The sequence below is a fragment of the Globicephala melas genome, chromosome 8 (genome assembly GCF_963455315.2).
Source record: "Globicephala melas chromosome 8, mGloMel1.2, whole genome shotgun sequence".
In the NCBI taxonomy this organism is placed as follows: Eukaryota; Metazoa; Chordata; class Mammalia; order Artiodactyla; family Delphinidae; genus Globicephala; species Globicephala melas.
Window position 1 is genome coordinate 83,472,233 of NC_083321.1, and position 25,294 is coordinate 83,497,526.

Consider the following 25,294-nt stretch of genomic DNA (forward strand, 5'->3'; position numbering starts at 1 on the left):
CAGAAAATGATCTGGGAGCTTACTCTGATTTCCCCTCCATTCTGGCAGAGCCCCAAATAGATAGGTTTGCTTCGCCTTAAGAAGACATGATTCTGAAAAGTTGGATATGAGGAAAGCTTGAATATATTAAGTCATTTAAAATCCACAAGGGGAATTAGGTAATCAAAAAAACCACACAGTAAATATATTTCCATGAAATCAAAATCTTTTAATAATATGAACACTTACCCTCAATTTCTTTATTATATTTTTACCTAAAAAAGTTTACATACAGAGTTTTTGTAAAGTGGCATACTAGTAGTTGATATCATAATGATGCTACATATTAACACTCTGTATTGAAGAAGTATCATAAAAATCTCATGGCACATTATTTGCTAAGAAGTAGCATAATAACAATTGGGAGAAGGTTCCTAGGTTTACTGTACTCTACGCCTTCTATGGTACTCACAGTTGTATCTCAGGATTTCTCAAGTACTGCCCACCCATGTTCCCAACATGTGCAATCAGTCACCAGACCTCATCTAGTGGCCTAAAGGCCACGAGGCTCGTACAAGGACAATAACTGCCTCAGCAGGACAAAACTCAGATGCCTCCAAATGAGGAAACCTACTCCAAAACCAACCTGGGCTGCCCCTCCTCCTGACTACCTAGCCCAGCCTGGACAGCCTGCTTTCAGGCTGTGTCCTGAGGCTGGCTCACACCCAGGTATCTATCCAATCCTGCTTTCCTACTTGTACCTCTAAGACCCCAGTGTGGGCCCCACTCCTTGTCTCCCTGACACTAATAGATATTGGCCCTCAAACACACAGAAACACAATTCTGGCCTTGGCTTCTGCCCTATTTTGGAATTTCTACTTTTGATACATTATTTTGTATTCCTTTGTAAAATCTAACCACTGGATCCAACCCAACGCTACAGAGTATTCACTCTGAGTCTGATAATTTTCCAAGTATCCCAAGGCAGTAGGCTCTGCTTTATCCAGGTGACAGCTTCCAGCTTCCCAGGAAACCCCAGGTGTACATGTGTGCCTTCTTCTCCAGCTACAAGACTGCAGAGTGGGCCTCCTGGAGGTTCTCCTCAAGCTTCAGTCCCAGGTTGTCGATTCCAATGCTGGTAACTGGTGGCATGCTGCTTTCAAACGGCTCTGCAGTGCGTGTTGGAGTGGAGCAGTACAGAATGAACCCCACCATGATGACGGTGAAAGACAGGATGTAGAGTCCTGAAAACTAGGAGGAAATAATAGGCTATGTGGACAGTGCTCCCTCACATACACATCTTTACTGCTGCCTTTTGTCAACAGAGCTTTGAGGGTTACCTTCTCATAATTTTTTTTTCTGAAAGTTGCCCAAGGAGATGCTAATGACCAAAACCGTTCTGTGTGTGTGTACTGGTGAATGTGTGAGCTCTGCCCATATCACCCACCACGTCAGCCAACTGGATTCTTGGATCTTTAGGAAATGGACTTTTGCCTTTCTCTGTGATAACCCAGCTGCATCCCACCTCACAACTAGTCCCACTTACTTAGTGGAGAGACTAAAAATTTAGCATGGTACCATGAGAGACCCAGATTCAGACCCTAGGCACAGCTTACAACACTGGTGTGAAACAATAAGAAAACAGAATGGTTTGGAGAAGGAGAAGAGAAAGAAGATGAGAGAGAAGAAAAAGTAAGACACACTCCCAGGCTTCCCTGGTGGTGCAGTGGTTGGGAATCCGCCTGCCAAGGCAGGGGACATGGGTTCGAGCCCTGGTCCAGGAGGATCCCACATGCCACAGAGCAACTACACCCGTGTGCCACAACTACTGAGCCTGCACTGTAGAGCCCGTGAGCCACAACTACTGAGCTCGCATACTACAACTACTGAAGCCCACGCGCCTAGAGTCTGTGCTTCGCAACAAGAGAAGCCACTGCAATGAGAAGCCCACACACCGCAATGAAGAGTAGCCCCCACTGGCCGCAACTAGAGAACAGCTTGCACGCAGCAACGAAGATCCAATGCAGCCAAAAATAAATGAATAAAATAAATTAATTTTTTTAAAAAAAGACATACTCCCAAAGGTAGAAGGAAAAAATGAAATGGGTTTTGAAATGAGTATTAAGTAGATTATAGTCATCTCCAGGTGTGGGCTTCTACGGGTCACCATTGGCTTCAACATGTTAATGTTTCATAGATGCTCAATTAGTTCTTAACCTTAAACCGTTAGAACTTTTTAAGGAATGGAATACCTACAGCCCTCCCCAAAGCTGGAAGGCCTCCACTGGATTCAGTGATGATGCAAAGCCAGTGATAATGTCAACCGGAGCAGCAGCCAAACTAATTTCCTCCACAGGTTTCATTCTTGGATCCAATCTCAGCACAGCACCCAGCACATAGCTGGTATTGAATAAATGTTTTTTTGGGGGAAAAATGATTCAGAAAAGATTAAAGGGAGTTAAAGCTATTTAGAGTACCCTAAACTTTTAAAGTCAGTATCATGAAGGTCAATCATGCTCTCCAACAGAATGTTCACTGTTACCTGTGGGAAAACCTAAGTAACTTATTCAAAACATGTCCTGTTTGGTTTGGTGGTTTTAAATGTTTATAAGAAAAAAGTATCTTGTTCCTCTTAAGAAGGCACATGATTAAATGGAGGCACCTTTATTAGAAGAGAGAGACTCTGAGGGAGTGAGATAATAAGTCTCCTGAATCAGAGGCTGTTTTTAAAATTTTACCCTTTGTGTCTGGATCTATACAGGAAATTTCTTGTGGCTAAACTGTTCAGTGAGTATTTACTCAAGATCAATCCAGAGGAGGCAGAGTCTGACACCAATGAATACAGAAATTGTTTAATGTCTTTTTCAACTGTGTTTTAAAATATCAGAGCCGAAGTTATTTTAGATACTATAATTTTTTTTAATTAGTGATATATTGAACTTATGATGCTGTCTTTAAAAATTTCTTCTAAGATCCTAGATATCGTCTTTATGCTCTGAATGATTTCCCACCTCTGTAATTTACTCTGAAGATAACAGCAGACCTCCTCTTTGCTCTACAAGTCTTGAAACAGCCTTTGACCAAAAAGAATAAAATCTGATATGAGTTATGAGTGAGCTGCTAGACATGCAGGGACAAAGAAACATAAAGCAAAAGAACTGCAAGGAACTTATAGTTTGCATGTTCCACTTTTGAGAATAATAGTGTAAGTCATGTGGCCAAAAAAATGACAACACAAGAAGGCTTTTTCTCATTAAAGTTAATACAGTTAAAAAGCAAATATGTACATTAAGGGAGCTTATAATAGGTAGCGACAAGTGTACTTTCACTTTGAAGCTTTTATTTCTTTAACCTTACTTCCTCCTTGGACATTATTTTACTAATGAGGGAAAAGTAAAAGTTAAACTACTAAAGCTACCTCAATATGTTTAGTTAAAAAAAAAAAAAAAGCACAGGTAAGCGGGGCCACATGTTATACTGCAGAGCTCTCAAGCTTTCTCTGGGTATGGGTAGCCATCAACTGGCCTTGAACTGCAGAATAAAAACACCATGGTCCCCTAGTGGTGGCCATGTGAAATGCAAGAACAGCACCACAGAACAGCTAACTCACTTTTTTTTTTTTTAACTCACTTTTAAGGCCCACTTTGTACCCCTTAATGATTGCTATCATAGAAAAAAAAAATCTAGGGCTGTCAGGATCACTTCCCTGATTCACTTTGACATTTGTTACTTTTTAATGATGCCACCAAAAAGCTATAAATACTTCTTCAGTCTTAGTTCAGGAATACCTTAACCAGCAAGTTTGTGAAGATAACAGCTGGTTCCTGTGACATGTAAAAGCAAAAATGGTTTATGCTTCTTAAGCAGAAATTTCTGAGAACACACTGAACTAGGCATTGTGAGTTCCTGGCCAATTCCTGGGAACAGTGTAAATCAGTGCCAAGCAATTTCCACCCAGATACAAAATTTTACACGGATAAAGAAATATAGTCACTATCCCCAGCTAAAATCAAAATTATCAAGCAACAGCCGACATTCTAACTATTTGTTCAAATGACTGTAATAGCAGCCAAGTCAACAAGCTTTATACTATGGAAAGATGGATTTCTTTCTTTTTTTAAAAAAATAAATTTATTGGGCTTCCCTGGTGGCACAGTGGTTGGGAGTCCGCCTGCCGATGCAGGGGACACGGGTTCGTGCCCCAGTCTGGGAGGATCCCACATGCCGCGGAGCGGCTGGGCCCGTGGGCCATGGCCGCTGGGCCTGCGCGTCCGGAGCCTGTGCTCCGCAGCGGGAGAGGCCACAGCGGTGAGAGGCCCGCGTACGTACCGCAAAAAGAAAAATAAACAAATAAACAAATAAATTTATTTATTTATTTTTGGCTGTTTTGGGTTTTCGTTGCTGCACGCGGGCTTTCTCTAGGTGCAGCAAGCGGGGGTTACTCTTCATTGTGGCGCGCAGGCTGCTCATTGCAGTGGCTTCTCTTGTTGCGGAGCACGGGCTCTAGGTGCACGGGCTTCAGTAGTTGTGGCTCACGGGCTCAGTAGTTGTGGCACATGGGCTTAGTTGCTCCGCGGCATATGAGATCTTCCTGGACCAGGGCTCAAACCCGTGTCCCCCGCATTGGCAGGCGGATTCTTAACCACTGCGCCACCAGGGAAGTCCCGGAAAGATGGATTTCTAAGGCAGTAGTTCTCAAAGCAAGACTCTTATAATAACACTAACATGCTATTTGCCTGGAGTGAGAGTGTCCGAAGAAATTCTTGCCAAGAAGGTGAGAAGGTTTCATTTTGGGATCTAAAATCTTAAAGAAACCCATTACTTCTTTTAAACCAAAAAAGTGTTCTGATTTGAACAAGATCTATTTGCTCACCTTATAGCCAAACAGAAAGAGTCCAAAGAAAAGACTGTAGAGGTCAGCTGTCAGGATGCCCAGGTTGACAGAAGTGGCACTAGTGACTTTAATCACTAGTGGCATGAAGCTGTACAGGCCAAACATACATAGGGCAAATGCTACAAACAGCAGGGCTGTGAAAAAAATGGAATATCTAATGTTATAGGAAGAAACCAAAAGTTAAAGGTGCTGTGCTTTTAAAGCTTGACTGATATATAAAATTCCCTGATCCTTTAACATACTATCCACAAAGCCCCTTGTTAACAGCAAGTATTGCAAATGAGACATACAAAGCTCTCAGAAAAAATAACAACAAGATATGATGAAGAACTTAAAAAATTCAACAGAGTGTTAAATGATCGAGGCCATAGAATCTTGCTTATGGTGTAAGTCAACAGCTCTTATCACCCCATGTTATCCACCTGCCCAGGGCAGAGAGATGCCAATGATAAAAGGCATCATGGTTGGACATGATTTGTGTGGTTGAATCAAAATAAAGTATTTTTAGGGTATCAAAGATAGTCGTTAGGCCCATTATCTTTTGTTCATCTCATAAGAGCTAGTCATGTGGGTCAGCAACTACTTATAGCAGTTATCTCTGCTTCACAACCACTTCTCCAACCTCACTCAACACACACACACACACACACACACACACACACAGGCAATCTAAGTTATTTACTTGAATGAAATCATCCAAGCATGGTAAATGAATTTCAATGACACTTCATGTAGTACTTAATTTCTTTCCACGCATCATTAAATAAGGTTCAAATCTTTCCTATCAGATGAGAGTAGCAATGGAACGTGGTGGTGATTACACACCATCAGATTATTCAGGTTAATACTTCACAAATTACATCAAGCAGACAACCTTTACAAGAAGTCTGAGGACTCGAGATACAGATCTAGTTGAAAGTTAGTGTGACCAAAGGTCAGTCTTGTTCAGAATTCCTAGTAAAGAAAGGCTATTCCTGAAGGTAAAGATTAAGGATTAACTTTTATGGGGGGGTTTGTTTACAAGTTCTCAGAGAAAACTCAATATAAACCACTATAGTTCTCTGTGTACTAAATTACTCTGTGATTTTATATAAAAATGTTTAATAGTATTACTAAAATGAAGTATTTATTTCTTGATGTGTGTCAGGGGAAAGACTAACAAGGATTATTATGTATGTACATACCAATTTTCCAGTCCCAGTGAATGCTGGCAATATCCTTATATTCCACAATCAATCTGTGATTAAAACAAGAGGTCACAGAGAGATCTTTATACTAATTTTTACTATTTTATAAGCAATTAAATTGCTTCAAGCTTTAAGTACTTCACCAAGGTGATTAATTATGTTGACTTTTGAATTTTTCTTAGAGTATAAAAATAACTATCTTTAATTAAAATGACAAAGAATAAAACCCAGAGGAGTCCATAAACACATGTTTGACTCCCTTAGAAGCACTCTACAGTAGTCAACTACAGGAGGAAAACATTACACTATGTGTTCCCTTTGAACAGGAAGTTAATATTTTCTAGGAATAATTGAAAAAGAGTCTTCACTGGTAATATAAAGTCTACCACATTATAAGCAGGAATCAAGCATCACACATGTATAAGAAAATGAGGCATAATTCTTGATGTTTCAAAAATCTTCTAATAGATATTTAGCAAGTTACTGATTTCAAATTTGAATTTGGGCCAAATAAACAATGAATATTAGTAGCTGGAAAGTAATCATCTATGACATATTTGCTTATATTGTTTTTAAGGATAAGTTTAGAATCTTACAGCTGTATGCCACTGATAATTGTTCCAAACAAGCCCACCATTCCTAAAAACTCCTGTCTGCTCAGCTTCTTCACGATGTATTCTTCACACACATTAGAAACAGCATAGAGGGAAGCCCCAAGAAGGACCAAGATGTCACCAATCAGTACATCACTACCTATAAGGAGATAAGCCACAAAAAGGAATACATTTGTCACTAGGGAAAACTCCAGCTTGCTTCCAGGAAATTATCTGGCTCATATTTATTTAAGTAAGATTTTACAGAAGAAGAAACCCTGATTTTTAGAAGTTTAAAGACTCTTGCTCGTCTCACTTTCTGGCACAATTCTGCTTTCATTTTTCTTATTTTGGATCCTCAGGAGACTAACAGATTGGAAGATGGTGGTGTATACCATAATGTAAGGCCTCAGAAAATGATTCTATGACATGAGAAATTAATGGAAATTATTGATGGGAATTCATTGAAAACTATAGGGAAGGAAGCTAGGTAAGCAAGGTAATTTTCTCAATCAAAGGAGACACTGAAGTCACTTGTATATTGAGTGAAATCATAGACCTTATTTAGATTTTACAGTATCAACTATCTGAACCTTGACATAAAGAATATCAAAATGTTCTCATCCACAGAGTAACTGAAAAAAGAGGTCATTCAGTGAACACAAAGTCTCCTTTTTGATGAAAACAAAACCCAAGAATCTACAGTAGGATTTCCAGTAACTAATCCAAATGTATGGGCCAAAAAAAGATTATTGCAAATATATAAAGAAACTTCTCTCTCATGACACAAAACAAACCATTTAGTGTGACAAAACACAGCAAGGGCTCAGGGCAGGTAGAAACATAAAGACTGCTTTGTGGAAATGGTTATAGTACCAGAAGCAAGCAAATCTAAAAGTAAAATTTTAAAGATAGTTAATCAGGACACGTTCTCTGCCTTTTACTTTATCTTTGCACAATAAAAGTGAGGACATAAGCAAAACTTTTTCTGTGACTAAACCAGAAACAAGTAACACAGTCTCACCTGAATTGTCTTCCCTCCCTGCTACTATGTCTGCACCAACCATAGTTCCTACGCCCAACAGACAGACAGCCACAGCGATGAAGTGGATCACTCTGTATCTTGCATAAAGAATAAACCACGAGAGAGCCATCAACACAGGAATCCCAAAGCAATCCAAAAGCTGCATGGAAGGAGAAACAGATGGCTTAAAACATCTCTCATTAGCTACAAGATGATTAAGTAATAACAGGAGTCAGTGTTTATTGAGCATTTATTATTGCCAGCCCTGTACTAAATGCCTTACCTGGATTAACTCATTTAATCCTCACAACAATTCTATGAGATTATAACTGCAATCTCCGTTTTACACAGGAGGAAAACAAAGGCACAGAAAGGTTAAATGAGTTGCCCAAATTCACATAGTTAAAAGTGGTGGAGGACTTTCCTGGTGGCACAGTGGTTAAGAATCCGCCTGCCAATACAGGGGACACGGGTTTGAGCCCTGGTCCGGGAAGATCCCAATGCCGTGGAGCAACTAAGCCTGTCCACCACAACTACTGAGCCCGCGTGCCTAGAGCCCGTGCTCTGCAACAAGAGAAGCAACCGCAATGAGAAGCACATGCACCGCAACGAAGAGTAGCCCCCACTCACTGCAACTAGAGAAAGCCCGCGTGTAGCAACAAAGACCCAACACAGCCATAAATAAATAAAAGTGTTGGAGCCAGTTGATGAACCCAGGAATTCTGCCCAACAGCCTATGCAGTTTACCTCTACACTCCCACCTGTGTTTATCTTTAAGTCCAGTAGACATGTGCCCATTCAGTCAGTCAACAAATATTTAAGTATATGATATGTGGGAGACACTGTGAGAGGAGCTGAAATATAGAGGAGAACAAGAGAGACACAAAGAGGAGTATACAGAAGGCTAGACAGACACAGAAGAATCACACAACCAATATATAAATGCAATTGGGCTAAGAGCTACAAAAAAGTACAGGTTATTATGAGAGAGCAAACAGACACCATCTCCTTGACAAAGTGTCCAACCCCACCATATAAGACAGATGCTTGCTCACAGCAAATACTCTTGCTCATCTTCATCATATACTCCTCCATCACCTGTTGGTCCTGCATCCAGAAAATACTTGCTACACCCTTGATATTGCCAGTCTGAAAGGCAGGGGGATTAAGAGTGCCAAAATTATAGTAAATCCAAAATCTTTGTAAGATAAAAGAAAAAGAGATTCCATTCACTGGATTCTTAAAGTCACAAATTTGGTAAAGTGCATTCAAGGATAAAATATATTCCTTTTACTAATAATGTTCCTGATGATGTTTTTTGATTGCTCATCCTGTTCTTTTTTTAAACGTGTCCCTGATTTGCTCTGTATCTGTTTAGTCTTGGAGAAGGCAGGCCCCTAAATCTCCAACAGCCCGTTTGATCCTGTCCACAGTTGTTTACTGATTGCCTTTCACTGCAATGTTAAGTATAGGAATGGGCACCTTGCCTTGTGTTATTTATTCCAGCTGCAGAGCTCCAATCTCTCTCTCTTTTTTTTTTTTTTAGAACTCCAATCTCTTAAGTGCTTTATTGAGCCTGCCTGAACAACAAACCATTAAACGATGCAAATGATAATAGCTTGTCCTGGAAGACACCAACAGAATCCAGCCATAATGAAGTAACAAAGTCTAAACTACATTCCTTAAACAAAAAAAGTGGAAAAAGTCACTCTAAAAACTATTACAGGAGACTCCCTATCCTCAAATTGTGTCTTAAAGTCAAACTTAAATCTGCTCTATTTTAAACAATTTTTGGTGGGCAATGAGTAGCCATATAAGGGAGGCACCTACATTTGGTAAGAGCTCCCAAGGCCTCAGGCCCCAGACCTACCATTGACCAGCTGTGTGATCTCTAGCTAGTCACCCTTTGAGTCAAAATCTGAAATCAAGAGGTCAGACTAAATGATCTCACAGGTACCTTCCCACTCTAAAATTCCATGACTTCTAATCTGATATCTATCACATTCAGTCATTTATCTACATTGGATCTTTTCAAAATGTGTTCTTGGTGACAGATGTCTTCTGTTTGATGCTTGTAGCTCTAAGAGCCTCCCTATTTAATTTAATCTTTAAAAATTATTGTACAGTCACAGTAAGCAAGGAACTAAGTAAGAACCTGGAATGAGGAGAAGGCATGGATATAAACATGAATTAGACTTTATTAGAGATACAGTGGAGTATAGAGGAGAAAGTGAAATTGAATTAGGCCTTAGAGAAGGGGCTTTAAAAAGGATTCATTCTAGAAAGAATAGAGCAACATAAGAGAGAGAAGCCGCCTGTGGGTACGGAATGTGTAGATGTGGCAGTGAAGTGAGAAGAGACATGAGTAGAAACCTAGGCCAGCAATGTCAATGGCCACATAAAGAACTACTACATTACTATTTGCAATTACAGAATCTTTGAAGGAATCCTTAAGAAGGAGTTTCAAAGACCATCCAATCTAAACTTCCACATTTTCAAGGGGAATTCCCTGGTGGTCCAGTTGTTAGGACTCCAAGCTTCCACTGCAGGGGACACAGGTTCGATCCCTGGTCAGGGAACTAAGATCCCACATGTCACGCATGGTGATCAATCAATCAGTAAATAACTTCCACCCTTTCAGATTAACCAGGCCAGAGATTTACTCAAGGAGAGAATCCGCTTGAAGAATTCCAATGAGAGGCACTTTCTACTGCTGCAAGCACCTCTAGTTGTTAGATGTGCTTTTTATAATAGGGCTTGCTAGGACCATAAATGCATAACTTTTGACAACCAAATGCTTAGGTTTTTCTAAGAGGCTAAGACGAAAGAAATTGTTTGAGATTAGTTTAAGGCATGACCTTTAGTCACAATAACCCAGCTGTGTTTTGTTTAGCTGTGTTTAGACCTTGTACCAATTCATAACTTCTAATTGTCATTAGTCAGAGATCAAAGTTTCTGCAAATTGTAATCAAGTAATTAAACGGTGTGTGAGATTATGAGGATAGATGTGACTAGAAAAATGCCATTTTCTATATACTTATACTCATTATTCATTGCTAAAAGTACACTTAATACTATTTGTGATGAACTGCATCTTCTAGGTAACTCCTGGTTTTAATTTTTGTGAAATTCTGGGTTTTTCACGTGCCTCCTATTATGTCTGTCTTAACAAATATTTCCTATCTTGGCTTTTTAACCCATGCCAGTCGAAACCCAAGAGATTTGCTGAGGAAAATGCTTAGCACAATATTAAAAGGCATTCTGGAAATTTGAGAAGATGGTGGAAGAGTAAGACGCAGAGATCACCTTCCTCCCCACAGATACATCAGAAATACATCTACACGTGGAACTGCTCCTATAGCACACTGACTGAAGGCTGGCAGAAAACCTCAGACCTCCCAAAAGGCAAGAAACTCCCCACGTACCTGGGTAGGGCAAAAGAAAAAAGTAAAAACAGAGACAAAAGAATAGGGACGGGACCTGCACCAGAGGGAGGGAGCTGTGATGGAGGAAAGGTTTCCACGCACTAGAAGCCCCTTCGTGGGTGGAGACTGCGGGTGGCGGAGGGGGAAGCTTCAGAGCCACGGAGGAGAGTGCAGCAACAGGGCTGCAGAGGGCAAAGCGCAGAGACTACTGCACAGAGGATCGGTGCCGACCAACACTCACCAGCCTGAGAGGCTTGTCTGCTCACCCACCGGGGCGGGCGGGGGCTGGGAGCTGAGGCTTGGGCTTCGGTTGGATAGCAGGGAGAGGACTGGGGTTGTCGGCGTGAACACAGCCTGAAGGAGACTACTGCGCCACAGCTAGCCAGGAGGGAGTCCGGGAAAAAGTCTGGAGCTGCCGGAGAGGCAAGAGACTTTTTCTTCCCTCTTTGTTTCCTGGTGCGCAAGGAGAGGGGATTAAGAGGGCTGCTTAAAGGAGCTCCAGAGATGGGCGCGAGCCGCGTCTATCAGCGCGGACCCCAGAATCGGGCATAAGAAGCTAAGGCTGCTGCTGCCGCCACCAAGAAGCCTGTGTGCGAGCACAGGTCACTATCCACACCTCCCTTCCGGGTAGACTGTGTAGCCCGCCACTGCCAGGGTCCCGTGATCCAGGGACAACTTCCCCGGGAGAACACACGGCGCGCCTCAGATTGGTGCAACGTTATGCTGGCCTGTGCTGCCGCAGGCTCGCCCCGCATCTGTACCCCTCCCTCTGCCCGGCCTGAGTGAGCCAGAGCCCCCAAATCAGCGGCTCCTTTAACCCCGTCCTGTCTAAGTGAAAAAACAGATGCCCTGAGGCGACCTACATGCAGAGGAGGGGCCAAATCCAAAGCTGAACCCCGGGAGCTGTGCGAACAAAGAAGAGAAAGGGAAATTTCACCCAGCAGCCTCAGAAGCAGCGGATTAAAGCTCCACAATCAACTTGATGAACCCTGCATCTGTGGAATACCTGAATAGACAACGAATCATCCCAAATTGAGGAGGTGGACTTTGGGAGCAAGATATATTATTTTTTCCCCTTATCCTCTTTTGGTGAGTGTGTATGTGTATGCTTCTGTGTGAGATTTTGTCTGTATAGCTTTGCTTTCACCATTTGCCTAGGGTTCTGTCCGTCCGTTTTTGTTTTTTTTCTTTTCTCTTTTTTTTTTTTACTTAAAATTTTTTTTTCTTAATAATTTTTTATTTTAGTAACTTTATTTTATTTTATCTTACTTTCTTTTATCCTCTTTCTTTCTTTCTTTCTATTTTTTCTCCCTTTTATTCTGAGCTGTGTGGACGACAGGCTCTTGGTGCTCCAGCCAGGCATCAGGGCTGTGCCTCTGAGGTGGGAGAGCCAAGTTCAGGACACTGGTCCACAAGAGATCTCCCAACTCCACGTAATATCAAACAGCGAAAATCTCCCAGAGATCTCCATCTCAACACCAACACCCAGCTTCACTCAATGACCAGCAAGCTACAGTGCTGGACACCCTATGCCAAACAACTAGCAAGACAGGAACACAGCCCCATCCATTAGCAGAGAGGCTGCCTAAAATCATAATAAGGCCACAGACACCCCAAAATACACCACCAGACGTGAACCTACCCACCAGAAAGACAAGATCCAACCTCATCCACCAGAACACAGGCACTGGTCCCCTCCACCAGGAAACCTACACAACCCACTGAACCAAACTTAGCCACTGGGGACAGACACCAAAAACAACGGGAACTACGAACATGCAGCCTGCAAAAAGGAGACCCCAAACACAGTAAGATAAGCAAAATGAAAAGACAGAAAAACACACAGCAGATGAAGGAGCAAGGTAAAAACCCACCAGACCTAACAAATGAAGAGGAAATAGGCAGTCCACCTGAAAAAGAATTCAGAATAATGATAGTAAAGATGATCCTAAAATCTTGGAAATAGACTAGAGAAAATGCAAGAAACATTTAACAAGGGCCTAGAAGAACTAAAGAGGAAACAAGCAATGATGAACAACACAATAAATGAAATTAAAAATACTCTAGAAGGGATCAATAGCAGAATAACTGAGGCAGAACGGATAAGTGAACTGGAAGATAAAATAGTGGAAATAACTACTGCAGAGCAGAATAAAGAAAAAAGAATGAAAAGAACTGCAGACAGTCTCAGAGACCTCTGGGACAACATTAAATGAACCAACATTCGAATTATAGGGGTCCCAGAAGAAGAAGAGTAAAAGAAAGGGACTGAGAAAATATTTGAAGAGATTATAGTTGAAAATTTCCCTAATATGGGAAAGGAAATAATCAAGTCCAGGAAGCACAGAGAGTCCCATACAGGATAAATCCAAGGAAGAACATGCCAAGACACATATTAATCAAACTATCAAAAATTAAATACAAAGAAAACATATTAAAAGCAGCAAGAGAAAAGCAACAAATAACACACAAGGGAATCCCCATAAGGTTAACAGCTGATATTTCAGCAGAAACTCTGTGAGCCAGAAGGGAGTGGCAGGACATATTTAAAGTGATAAAGGAGAAAAAGCTACAACCAAGATTACTCTACCCAGCAAGGATCTCATTCAGATTTGATGGAGAAATTAAAACCTTTACAGACAAGCAAAAGCTGAGAGAGTTCAGCACCACCAAACCAGCTTTACAACAACTGCTAAAGGAACTTCTATAGGCAAGAAACACAAGAGAAGGAAAAGACCTACAATAATCAACCCAAAAGAATTAAGAAAATGGGAATAGGAACATACATATTGGTAATTACCTTAAATGTAAATGGATTAAATGCTCCCACCAAAAGACACAGACTGGCTGAATGGATACAAAAACAAGATCCGTATATATGCTGTCTACAAGAGACCCACTTCAGACCTAGGGACACATACAGACTGAAAGTGAGGGGATGGAAAAAGATATTCCATGCAAATGGAAACCAAAAGAAAGCTGGAGTAGCGATTCTCATATCAGACAAAATAGACTTTAAAATAGGGACTATTAGAAGAGACAAAGAAGAACACTACATAATGATCAAGGGATAGATCCAAGAAGAAGATATAACAATTGTAAATATTTATGCACCCAATATAGGAGCACCTCAATACATAAGGCAAATACTAGCAGCCATAAAAGGGGAAATCGACAGTAACAGAATCATAGTAGGGGACTTTAACACCCCACTTTCACCAATGGACAGATCATCCAAAATGAAAATAAATACGGAAACACAAGCTATAAATGATACATTAAACAAGATGGACTTAATTAATATTTATAGGACATTCCATCCAAAAACAACAGAATACACCTTTTTCTCAAGTGCTCATGGAACATTCTCCAGGATAGATTATATCTTGGGTCACAAATCTTGCCTTGGTAAATTTAGGAAAATCGAAATCGTATCAAGTATCTTTTCCAACCACAACACTATGAGACTAGATATCAATTACAGGAAAAGATCTGTAAAAAATACAAACACATGGAGGCTAAACAATACACTACTTAATAACGAAGTGATCACTGAAGAAATCAAAGAAGAAATCGAAAAATACCTAGAAACAAATGACAATGAAAACACAACGACCCAAAACCTATGGGATGCAGCAAAAGCAGTTCTAAGAGGGAAGTTTATAGCAATACAATCCTACCTTAAGAAACAGGAAACATCTCAAATAAACAACCTAACCTTGCACCTAAAGGAATTAGAGAAAGAAGAAGAAAAAATCCCCAAAGTTAGAAGAAGGAAAGAAATCATAAAGATCAGATCAGAAATAAATGAAAAAGAAATGAAGGAAACAATAGCAAAGATCAATAAAACTAAAAGCTGGTTCTTTGAGAAGTTAAACAAAATTGATAAACCATTAGCCAGACTCATCAAGAAAAAAAGGGAGAAGACTCAAATCAATAGAATTGGAAATGAAAAAGGAGAAGTAACAAATGACACCGCAGAAATACAAAGGATCATGAGAGATTACTACAAGCAACTCTATGCCAATAAAATGGACAACCTGGAAGAAATGGACAAATTCATAGAAATGCACAACCTGCCGAGACTGAACCAGGAAGAAATAGAAAATATGAACAGACCAATCACAAGCACTGAAATTGAAACTGTGATTAAAAATCTTCCAACAAACAAAAGCCCAGGACCAGATGGCTTCACAGGCAAATTCTATCAAACATTTAGAGAAGAGCTAACACCTATCCTTCTCAAACTTTTCCAAAATATAGCAGAGGGAGGAACACTCTCAAACTCATTCTACGAGGCCACCATCATCCTGATACCAAAACCAGACAAAGATGTCACAAAGAAAGAAAACTACAGGCCAATATCACTGATGAACATAGATGCAAAAATCCTCAACAAAATACTAGCAAACAGAATCCAACAGCACACTAAAAGGATCATACACCATGATCAAGTGGGGTTTATTCCAGGAATGCAAGGATTCTTCAATATACGCAAATCAATCAACGTGATACACCATATTAACAAATTGAAGGAGAAAAACTATATCATCTCAATAGATGCAGAGAAAGCTTTCGACAAAATTCAACACCCATTTATGATAAAAACCCTGCAGAAAGTAGGCATAGAGGGAACTTTCCTCAACATAATAAAGGCCATATATGACAAACCCACAGCCAACATCGTCCTCAATGGTGAACAACTGAAAGCATTTCCACTAAGATCAGGAACAAGACAAGGTTGCCCACTCTCACCACTCTTATTCAACATAGTTTTGGAAGTTTTAGCCACAGCAATCAGAGAAGAAAAAGAAATAAAAGGAATCCAAATCGGAAAAGAAGAAGTGAAGCTGTCACTGTTTGCAGACGACAGGATACTATACACAGAGAATCCTAAAGATGCTACCTGAAAACTACTAGAGCTAATCAATGAATTTGGTAAAGTAGCAGGATACAAAATTAATGCACAGGAATCTCTGGCATTCTTATACACTAATGATGAAAAATCTGAAAGTGAAATTAAGAAAACACTCCCATTTACCATTGCAACAAAAAGAATAAAATATCTAGGAATAAACCTACCTAAGGAGACAAAAGAGCTGTATGCAGAAAATTATAAGACACTGATGAAAGAAATTAAAGATGATACAAATAGATGGAGAGATATACCATGTTCTTGGATTGGAAGAATCAACATTGTGAAAATGACTCTACTACCCAAAGCAATCTACAGATTCAATGCAATCCCTATCAAACTACCACTGGCATTTTTCATAGAACTAGAACAAAAAATTTCACAATTTGTATGGAAATACAAAAGACCCGAAATAGCCAAAGCAATCTTGAGAACGAAAAACAGATCTGGAGGAATCAGGCTCCTGGACTTCAGACTATACTACAAAGCTACAGTAATCAAGACAGTATGGTACTGGCACAAAACCAGAAATATAGATCAATAGAACAGGATAGAAAGCCTAGAGATTAACCAACGCACATATGGTCACCTTATCTTTGATAAAGGAGGCAAGAATATACAATGGAGAAAAGACAGCCTCTTCAATAAGTGGTGCTGGGAAAACTGGACAGCTAAATTTTTCCATGTTCCTAATATTTGAAGATAAGACCATATCTGTTTTATATAAAAAAGTGATGCATCAGGAATTCCTTGGTAGTCCAGTGGTTAAGACTCCGTGCTTACACTGCTGAGGGTGCAGGTTCAATCTCTCCCTGGTCGGGGAACTAAGGTACCGCAAGTCATGCTGTGCAGCCAAAACAAAAAAAAAGTGATGCATCAAAAGTCTTAAATTCAGGAGTTTCCCTGGTGGCACAGTGGTGGAGAGTTCGCCTGCCGATGCAGGGGACATGGGTTCGTGCCCTGGTCCAGGAAGATCCCACATGCCGCAGAGCGGCTGGACCCGTGAGCCATGGCCGCTGAGCCTGCATGTCCGGAGCCTGTGCTCCACAGGGGGAGAGGCCACAGCAATGAGAGGCCCGCGTACCGCAAAACCTGGTATTGGAATCTATCTTACTTTCATCTCCATTTATAAGATATTTTGTTGTTAGCAATGGGGAGTCAGTGTTATGATACATCACACAGTTTGCCAACATTAAGACAACTCTTTTCTTTTTTTTTGGCTGCATGACACGGCTTGTGGGATCTCAGTTCCTCAACCAGGGATGGAACCAGGCTACAGCAGCGAAAGCCCATAATCCTAACCACTAGGCCACCAGCAAACTCCCTAACATTAAGACAACTTAAACAATCTTCCTCAGCTCCACCAGGTTGAAAAGTACTGCTATGTAGAAACATTTTTCTTTCAATCCAGTGAGAATAAACCTAGAAAAGGAATAGAGATATAAGTTTTACTTTTGGCTACCATCTCTAACCAAGATGTCTAATAGGTTCCTTCTAATTGTTCCTTTGTCTTGAATATCCACTTTACTTGCAAACCTCCAACTTTTCTGTAGCACAATGGTAATATCCACTTTATATGCCATGTTTAAGCAACACATAAAACAGAACTCTTGCCAACATCACAGCATCCATTGCCAACTAAATATTTATGTTTATTTTCATAGCAACTGTTCTATTCTGCTGTAGCATTAGCAGTTTGGGAACTGATTAACTTGTACACATTTTCAGTAATTCCAGGAAGCCTTACTCATTAGCATATATGCTCCACTGGAAAACAGATAGCATCCACCTGTGTTGAGGTTTTCTTCAAATGAACAGGTTCTTAATAAAATTAGGTGAGCGCATATGAGCTCAGATTCTTCTCTTAAAGCTATAAAACCCAAACTGGTAAGAGGACTCCTTACCTGGACACTGGTTAGAGTTGTGTACTGGTATGCTCTGACAATCAGGTAATTAGCTTCTACATCTGCTAGTCCAAGCAGGATGTACTTCCACCATTTCTTTTTCAAGATGTTTAAAAGGTTATCACTACCTGGTTGAAAGAAATCTAGATTAGTACATGTACTTAAAATGATTCCTTGCATGTTAATTTAGAGATAAAGAGTCAAAGCAAGGGTTTACTATGTATTTTGAATGTGGACCCTCCTAATTTCCATTACTCATAACCCAAACTCCTGCAACAGCTCAGCAGTCAGATTTTTTTCTAGTATGAGGCCCAAGCTAAGGTGTCATCATAGACCAAGTGTTCAATGAAAACACCAAAGAGAAAGGAAATAAGAAAAAAGTGGTTAAATTCCCTTTCCTACTGCAACAGAAATATAACATCCAGATCCCTAGGAAATGAAATGTTTGCTTATGAATTCATTGGTTATTTAACCTCTGTTCATGAGCTTCTTCAAAGAAAACTCTGCATGTGGTCATTCTTTTGGAAAAGATGTGCTTTCAAGAGAAAATTAAGCCAGTGGTAAGTATGGAAAAAAGATTTAGTGGCCCCACTGAAGAAACACCTTTTATCCCCTAAATTCTATTTATTCAAGTTAACTGTGATTCATTTCTTTGTAGAATCTAGCATCACAAGGAGATATAGAGTTGGCACATATACAAGAAGGCTTTATGGGTAAGATAACCTGCAAGGAAATAAAGGTAGTGAGACTCGTAGCCAAATAATTATCATGAAATCCCAATCAGCAGGAACATCCTGAAAACACAGTTTGTCTTCCCCAAGATAAGATGGCATGGAACGCACCTAATAACCATCCCTTAGAAGGACTACACTGATATACTTATGAATCACACTGACTTCCTAAAGGCCAGTGCTTACATAGAGGAGAAAAGTCTGGGGCTATTAACCATGTACCAGTTCTATTTCCAACTCCTAAAGTTCTTGCCAAATTTGAAGATTTCCCCTTAAGATATCTCTTTACCCCTTCCCACAGCTGGTTTCCATTTTCTTTCAAAATAAGTTATTTATCCTGACACATAGAAATACCATTATGTATTAAGGTTCATATTAAAAGACGATTAGCAAATAGCACACTGGTGATTTTATTATTTGCCTTAAATGTGATGAAAATGGGAGTATTGCACCCTACCTATCAGTCTGGGTTACCCATTGTCTTTACACTCTTGAATTCAATCTTATTTAATTTATTTTATAGTACCATGTTCTTCTTTTGTGGGAAGGATGACTCTTATCATGACAAGAAGCCCCTAATACAGCATGGTGGTGAGTGCATGGGCTCTGGGGCAGGCTGCCTAGGTTGAAATCTGCCTCCACCTGCATGATTTACAGCAAGTTATCTAAGTACTACATGCCTCAGATTACTCATCTATAAAGTGGAGATAATAATAATACTCACTTGATTTGTTAGGAGGCTTCAATGAGTTAAGCAATTAAAATGATACCTGGCGCAATAATGTTAGCCTAGTTTTTCCCATTTATAAATAGTTAGCTAGAAATGATAATTCTACAATGATTCTAAAACAACTTAACCAGCCAGTGATAAGATGTTAATTCCTTGCCAATTCCTTGTTTTGTTTCTCTCACAACATAGACTTGATCTATCAATACATGCAATTGGTGGTCCATTTAGCATTCTCCACTTAGCTGGAAATACATATTTTGGACAGTGAGGTTCTTGACTTTTTAAGTGTTTCTAATACTGTCTTTTAAATTTATCAACCATGGGGGGAAAAATAGAAGACCTAATTTGTAATGGCATTTACACTTTTTTTTTTTTTTTTTTTTTTTTGCGGTACGCAGACCTCTCACTGTTGTGGCCTCTCCCGTTGCGGAGCACAGGCTCCGGACGCGCAGGCTCAGCGGCCATGGCTCACGGGCCCAGCCGCTCCGCGTTATGTGGGATCTTCCCGGACTGGGGCACGAACCCGTGTCCCCTGCATCGGCAGGTGGACTCTCAACCACTGCGCCACCAGGGAAGCCCTACACTTTTTTTTTTAGACAACTCCTACGTTACAGTTTGGTGCTACTTATTTTAATCAACAATTTCAGAGAATTATACACAAATCTCTAGTCACCAATTTCATAGAATTCAAAGGTGTCATACTTTTCTAATAACTTTAATAAAAACAGCAGTAGTTTCCTGTTCTTGATTTTGCCCCATATTTTATTTTTTGAATGTCAAGAGCCAAAAATTTTTATGAAGATAATTTGTTGAAAAGGTAATTCCAACATTTGACATACCTGATTGAAATGCCAGCATCACTGTATAAATTAGAAACAGCAAGCAATAGTTGATAAAGCTCTGAAGCATGGGGGTATTCACTTTGTATCTTTCTGCCAAATACTGGCTGGTGATGGCTGTCCCACATATACACAAGGACAACATCTGACCCAGGGCAATTGTTTTCAAAATATTCCTAGAAAACAAAGGAGGAAATCAGAGGAACTGGCAAGTAAGTTATATCTTTCACACACACACACACACACACACACACACACACACACACACACACACACACACACACTTTAGGGCTAAACCAAAAGGAAAATGCTAATAATTCCAGGTGGTTCTTTATTTCATTTTATCGCTTACTTCATATGCACAAAAATTAAAGCGTTGGATTTTGAGAGACTACAGTTTTATTCTCTTTTACATTTCTAATTTTCCCCTCATTACCACAAAAATACATATTCCCCCAGTTCACTGATGATTTATTTAGAGATCCTTTTGATTACTTTGCTATGTCATATTTTATTTGAATTATGTGTGTATGATTTTTTTTTTTTTTTTTTTTTGCAGTACGCGGGGCTCTCACTGTTGTGGCCTCTCCCGTTGCGAAGCACAGGCTCCGGACGCGCAGGCTCAGCGGCCATGGCTCACGGGCCTAGCCACTCCGCGGCATGTGGGATCTTCCTGGACCGGGGCACGAACCCGTGTCCCCTGCATCGGCAGGTGGACTCTCAACCACTGCGCCACCAGGGAAGCCCTGTGTGTATGATTTTTTAAAGCTCAACTTTAACTCTAGTTTTAAAGTCTTCCTATTCATTGTTTAACATTTTCTCATCCTCTCATTCTCCCAGAGACTTGGTTCCTTCAACTAGAAGCAGAGGCTTTCAATGTTACCTACATGTTAGAATCATGGAGCTTTTAAAAATGCTAATATCCCGGGCTGCACCTGAGACCAATCATATCGTCGCCTCGGGGGTGGGTCCAGACCTCGGTGGAGTTCAAAGGTCCCCAAGTAATTCCAAATGCAGCCAAGATTGTGAATCACTGTTCCAGAGGCTGGCACTTTGGATCCAGAGAAGAATAAGATCTAGACCCTACCCTTTGGCATTTTAAAAGAGAAGTACCTTAACAGCCAACTACGAAACTGCAGAAAGCAAACTACACAACAACAGTGTACACTGTTACAACAGTAACAGTGGTGTGATTAAGGGGCTGAGAGAGCACACAGGTACTATTGGTTAATTCTGAGTGAGGGAGTTAGCAGGCAGGGAGAAAACTGAGAAAAGTTTTATGGAAGAAGTGATTTTTCAGTTAGGTTTGGAAGTATGTATATAAGAGATATCTAGAGGAAGAAGTAGGGAGAAGGGAACCCAGGAAGAAGTAACTGTAGGACCAAATGTAGAGACACAAACATGCAATGGTGGGTTCAGGAAATATCGAGTGGCCTATGCCTAAGGCATAAGGTCAATTGCAAAGAGTGGAGGGCAAGAAGCCTGGAAAAGTAAGTAGAGGCCAGACTGTAAAAAGGTAGCTCTGGGGCTTCCCTGGTGGCGCAGTGGTTGGGAGTCCGCCTGCCGATGCAGGGGACATGGGTTCGTGCCCCAGTCCGGTAGGATCCCACATGCCGCGGAGCGGCTGGGCCCGTGAGCCATGGCCGCTGAGCCTGCGCATCCGGAGCCTGTGCTCCACAATGGGAGAGGCCACAAAAGTGAGAGGCCCGTGTACCGCAAAAAAAAAAAAAAAAAGGTAACTCTGGTTACTATGAGAAGGACTACTGAAGGTTAGAAGGTTAATATAATGATCCATGACTGAACTAAAGCCACATAAATGTGAATGTTAAGTAGAGAATGATGTGAAAGACTCACAGAGCCTAGTGATCCATTAAATCTCAGGAGGAGGTATTGAAAATGATCTCTGGGTTTCTGCACTAGATGACTGGATAGATATAAGGCTGCTGACCAAGACACAGAATACAGGATGAGAAGCAGGTTTGGGCAAGGGGAGAGTACTGAGCTTAATTTGAGAACACTAGAAATTGAGGTGGCTGGAAGGTCTAAGAGAAAAACATTAAGAGGTTTGTGACAACCCCGTCCTGTCTGAGCAAAGAACAGACGCCCTCCGGCGACCTACACGCACAGGCGGGGCTAAATCCAAAGCTGAGCCCCTGGGAGCTGTGAGAACAAAGAAGAGAAAGGGAAATCTCTCCCAGCAGCCTCAGAAGCAGCGGATTAAAGCTCCACAATCAACTTGATGTACCCTGCATCTGTGGAATACCTGAATAGACAACCAATCATCCCAAATTAAGGAGCCCTGTGGATGAAAGGCTCTTGGTGCTGTAGCCAGGAGTCAGTGCTGTGCCTCTGAGGTGGGAGAGCCAACTTCAGGACACTGATCCACAAGAGACCTCCCAGCTGCACATAATATCAAACAGCAAAAATTTCCGAGAGATCTCCATCTCAACGCCAGCACCCAGCTTCACTCAACGACCAGCAACCTACAGTGCTGGACATCCTATGCCAAACAACTAGCAAGACAGGAACACAACCCCACCCATTAGCAGAGAGGCGGCCCAAAATCATAATAAGTCTACAGACACCCCAAAACACACCACCAGACGTGGACCTGCCCACCAGAAAGACAAGATCTAGCCTCATCCACCAGAACACAGGCACTAGTACCCTCCACCAGGAAGCCTACACAACCCACTGAACCAACCTTAGCCACTGGGGACAGACACAAAAAACAACAGGAACTACGAACCTTCAGCCTGCAAAAAAGGAGACCCCAAACACAGTAGGATAAGCAAAATGAAAAGACAGAAAAACACACCGCAGATGAAGGAGCAAGATAAAAACCCATCAGACCTAACAAATGAAGAGGAAATAGGCAGTCTACCTGAAAAAGAATTCAAAATAATGATAGTAAGGTTGATCCGAAATCTTGGAGATAGAATGGACAATAGAATGGACAAAATGCAAGAATCAGTTAACAAGGACCTAGAAGAACTAAAGATGAAACAAGCAACGATGAACAACACAATAAATGAAATTAAAAGTACTCTAGATGGGATCAATAGCAGAATAACTGAGGCAGAAGAACGGATAAGTGACCTGGAAGATAAAATAGTGGAAATAACTACTGCAGAGCAGAATAAAGAAAAAAGAATGAAAAGAACTGAGGACAGTCTCAGAGACCTCTGGGACAACATTAAACGCACCAACATTCGAATTATAGGGGTTCCAGAAGAAGAAGAGAAAAAGAAAGGGACTGAGAAAATATTTGAAGAGATTATAGTTGAAAACTTCCCTAATATGGGAAAGGAAATAGTTAATCAAGTCCAGGAAGCACAGAGAGTCCCATACAGGATAAATCCAAGGAGAAATACGCCAAGACACATATTAATCAAACTGTCAAAAATTAAATACAAAGAAAACATATTAAAAGCAGCAAGGGAAAAACAACAAATAACACACAAGGGAATCCCCATAAGGTTAACAGCTGATCTTTCAGCAGAAACTCTGCAAGCCAGAAGGGAGTGGCAGGACATATTGAAAGTGTTGAAGGAGAAAAACCTGCAACCAAGATTACTCTACCCAGCAAGGATCTCATTCAGATTTGATGGAGAAATTAAAACCTTTAGAGACAAGCAAAAGCTGAGAGAGTTCAGCACCACCAAACCAGCTCTACAACAACTGCTAAAGGAACTTCTCTAGGCAAGAAACACAAAAGAAGGAAAAGACCTACAATAACAAACCCAAAACAATTAAGAAAATGGGAATGGGAACACACATATCGATAATTACCTTAAATGTAAATGGACTAAATGCTCCCACCAAAAGACACAGATTGGCTGAATGGATACAAAAACAAGACCCATATATTTGCTGTCTGCAAGAGACCCGTATGCTAACACATATATATGGAATTTAAGAAAAAAAAATGTCATGAAAAACCTAGGGGTGAAACAGGAATAAAGACACAGACTTACTAGAGAATGGACTTGAGGCTATGGGGAGGGGGAAGGGTAAACGGTGACAAAGCAATAAAGAGGCATGGACATGTATACACTACCAAACGTAAGGTAGATAGCTAGTGGGAAGCAGCCGCATAGCACAGGGAGATCAGCTCGGTGCTGTGTGACCGCCTGGAGGGGTGGGATAGGGAGGGTGGGAGGGAGGGTGACGCAAGCGGGAAGAGATATGGGAACATATGTATATATATAACTGATTCATTTTGTTGTGAAGCTGAAACTAACATACCATTGTAAAGCAATTATGCTCCAATAAAGATGTTTAAAAAAAAAAAAAAAAAAAAAAAGAGGTTTGTGACAGGCAGACTCTAAGATGGCCACCAGTGAATCTCTGTTTCTGGGTAGTTTTACTCTGTGTAATCTCTTCCACTTTAACATGGGTTGGATCTTTTACTTGATTCTAACCAATAGAATACAAGAAAATTAATGGGATACCATACTATACAACACAGGGAATATAGCCAATACTTTATAATAACTATAAATAGAGTATAATCTTTAAAAATTGTGAATCACTATATTGTACACCTGTAACTTATATAATATTGTACATCAACTATACTTCAATTAAAAAAAAAAAAACCAGGATACCACTTCCATGGATACACTACCTGAGGTTATAACTTCCATCTTGCTACCCAACTCTATTGATTCTCTTCCTTGCTGGCTCGGATCAAACAAGCTGCTATATATAGACAGGACCACATGGAAAGGAACTAAGGGTGGCCTCTGGTCAACAACCAGCAAGGAACTGAGACCCTGAGTCCAACAGTCTCCAAGGAAATAAATCTTGCCAAAATCAACATGAGCTTGGAAGCAGATTCCCTCCCCAGTCATGACTTCAGATGAGACTCTAGCCCTGGCCGACACCATGACTGCAGCCTTATGAGAGACCCTGAAGCAGAGGGCAGAGCTAAGCCATGCCCAGATGCCTAATCCATAAAAACTATGATAACAGATGTGTATTGTTTTAAGCCACTAAATTTGAGGTAATTTGTTACACAGTAGCAACAGATAACAAATACAAGGTTGAAACTCTGGACTTCAGAAAGAC

General features: G+C 40.6%; 1 protein-coding gene across 1 annotated transcript in view; it reads right to left on the bottom strand.

Annotated features, from left to right (window-relative positions):
* Positions 1-234: 234 nt before the first annotated feature.
* SLC35F2 (solute carrier family 35 member F2) overlaps positions 235-25,294 on the bottom strand; it is a 52,337-nt gene continuing 27,277 nt past the window's right edge. The window contains exons 2-8 of the mRNA XM_030836139.2: positions 20,222-20,397; positions 17,922-18,049; positions 7,678-7,837; positions 6,657-6,813; positions 6,058-6,110; positions 4,853-5,007; positions 235-1,230 (exon numbers count right to left, since the gene is read on the bottom strand). Coding sequence (XP_030691999.2) covers positions 1,045-1,230; positions 4,853-5,007; positions 6,058-6,110; positions 6,657-6,813; positions 7,678-7,837; positions 17,922-18,049; positions 20,222-20,397 — 1,015 coding nt within the window. The 3' untranslated portion in view covers positions 235-1,044. The remainder of the gene's footprint in view (positions 1,231-4,852; positions 5,008-6,057; positions 6,111-6,656; positions 6,814-7,677; positions 7,838-17,921; positions 18,050-20,221; positions 20,398-25,294) is intronic.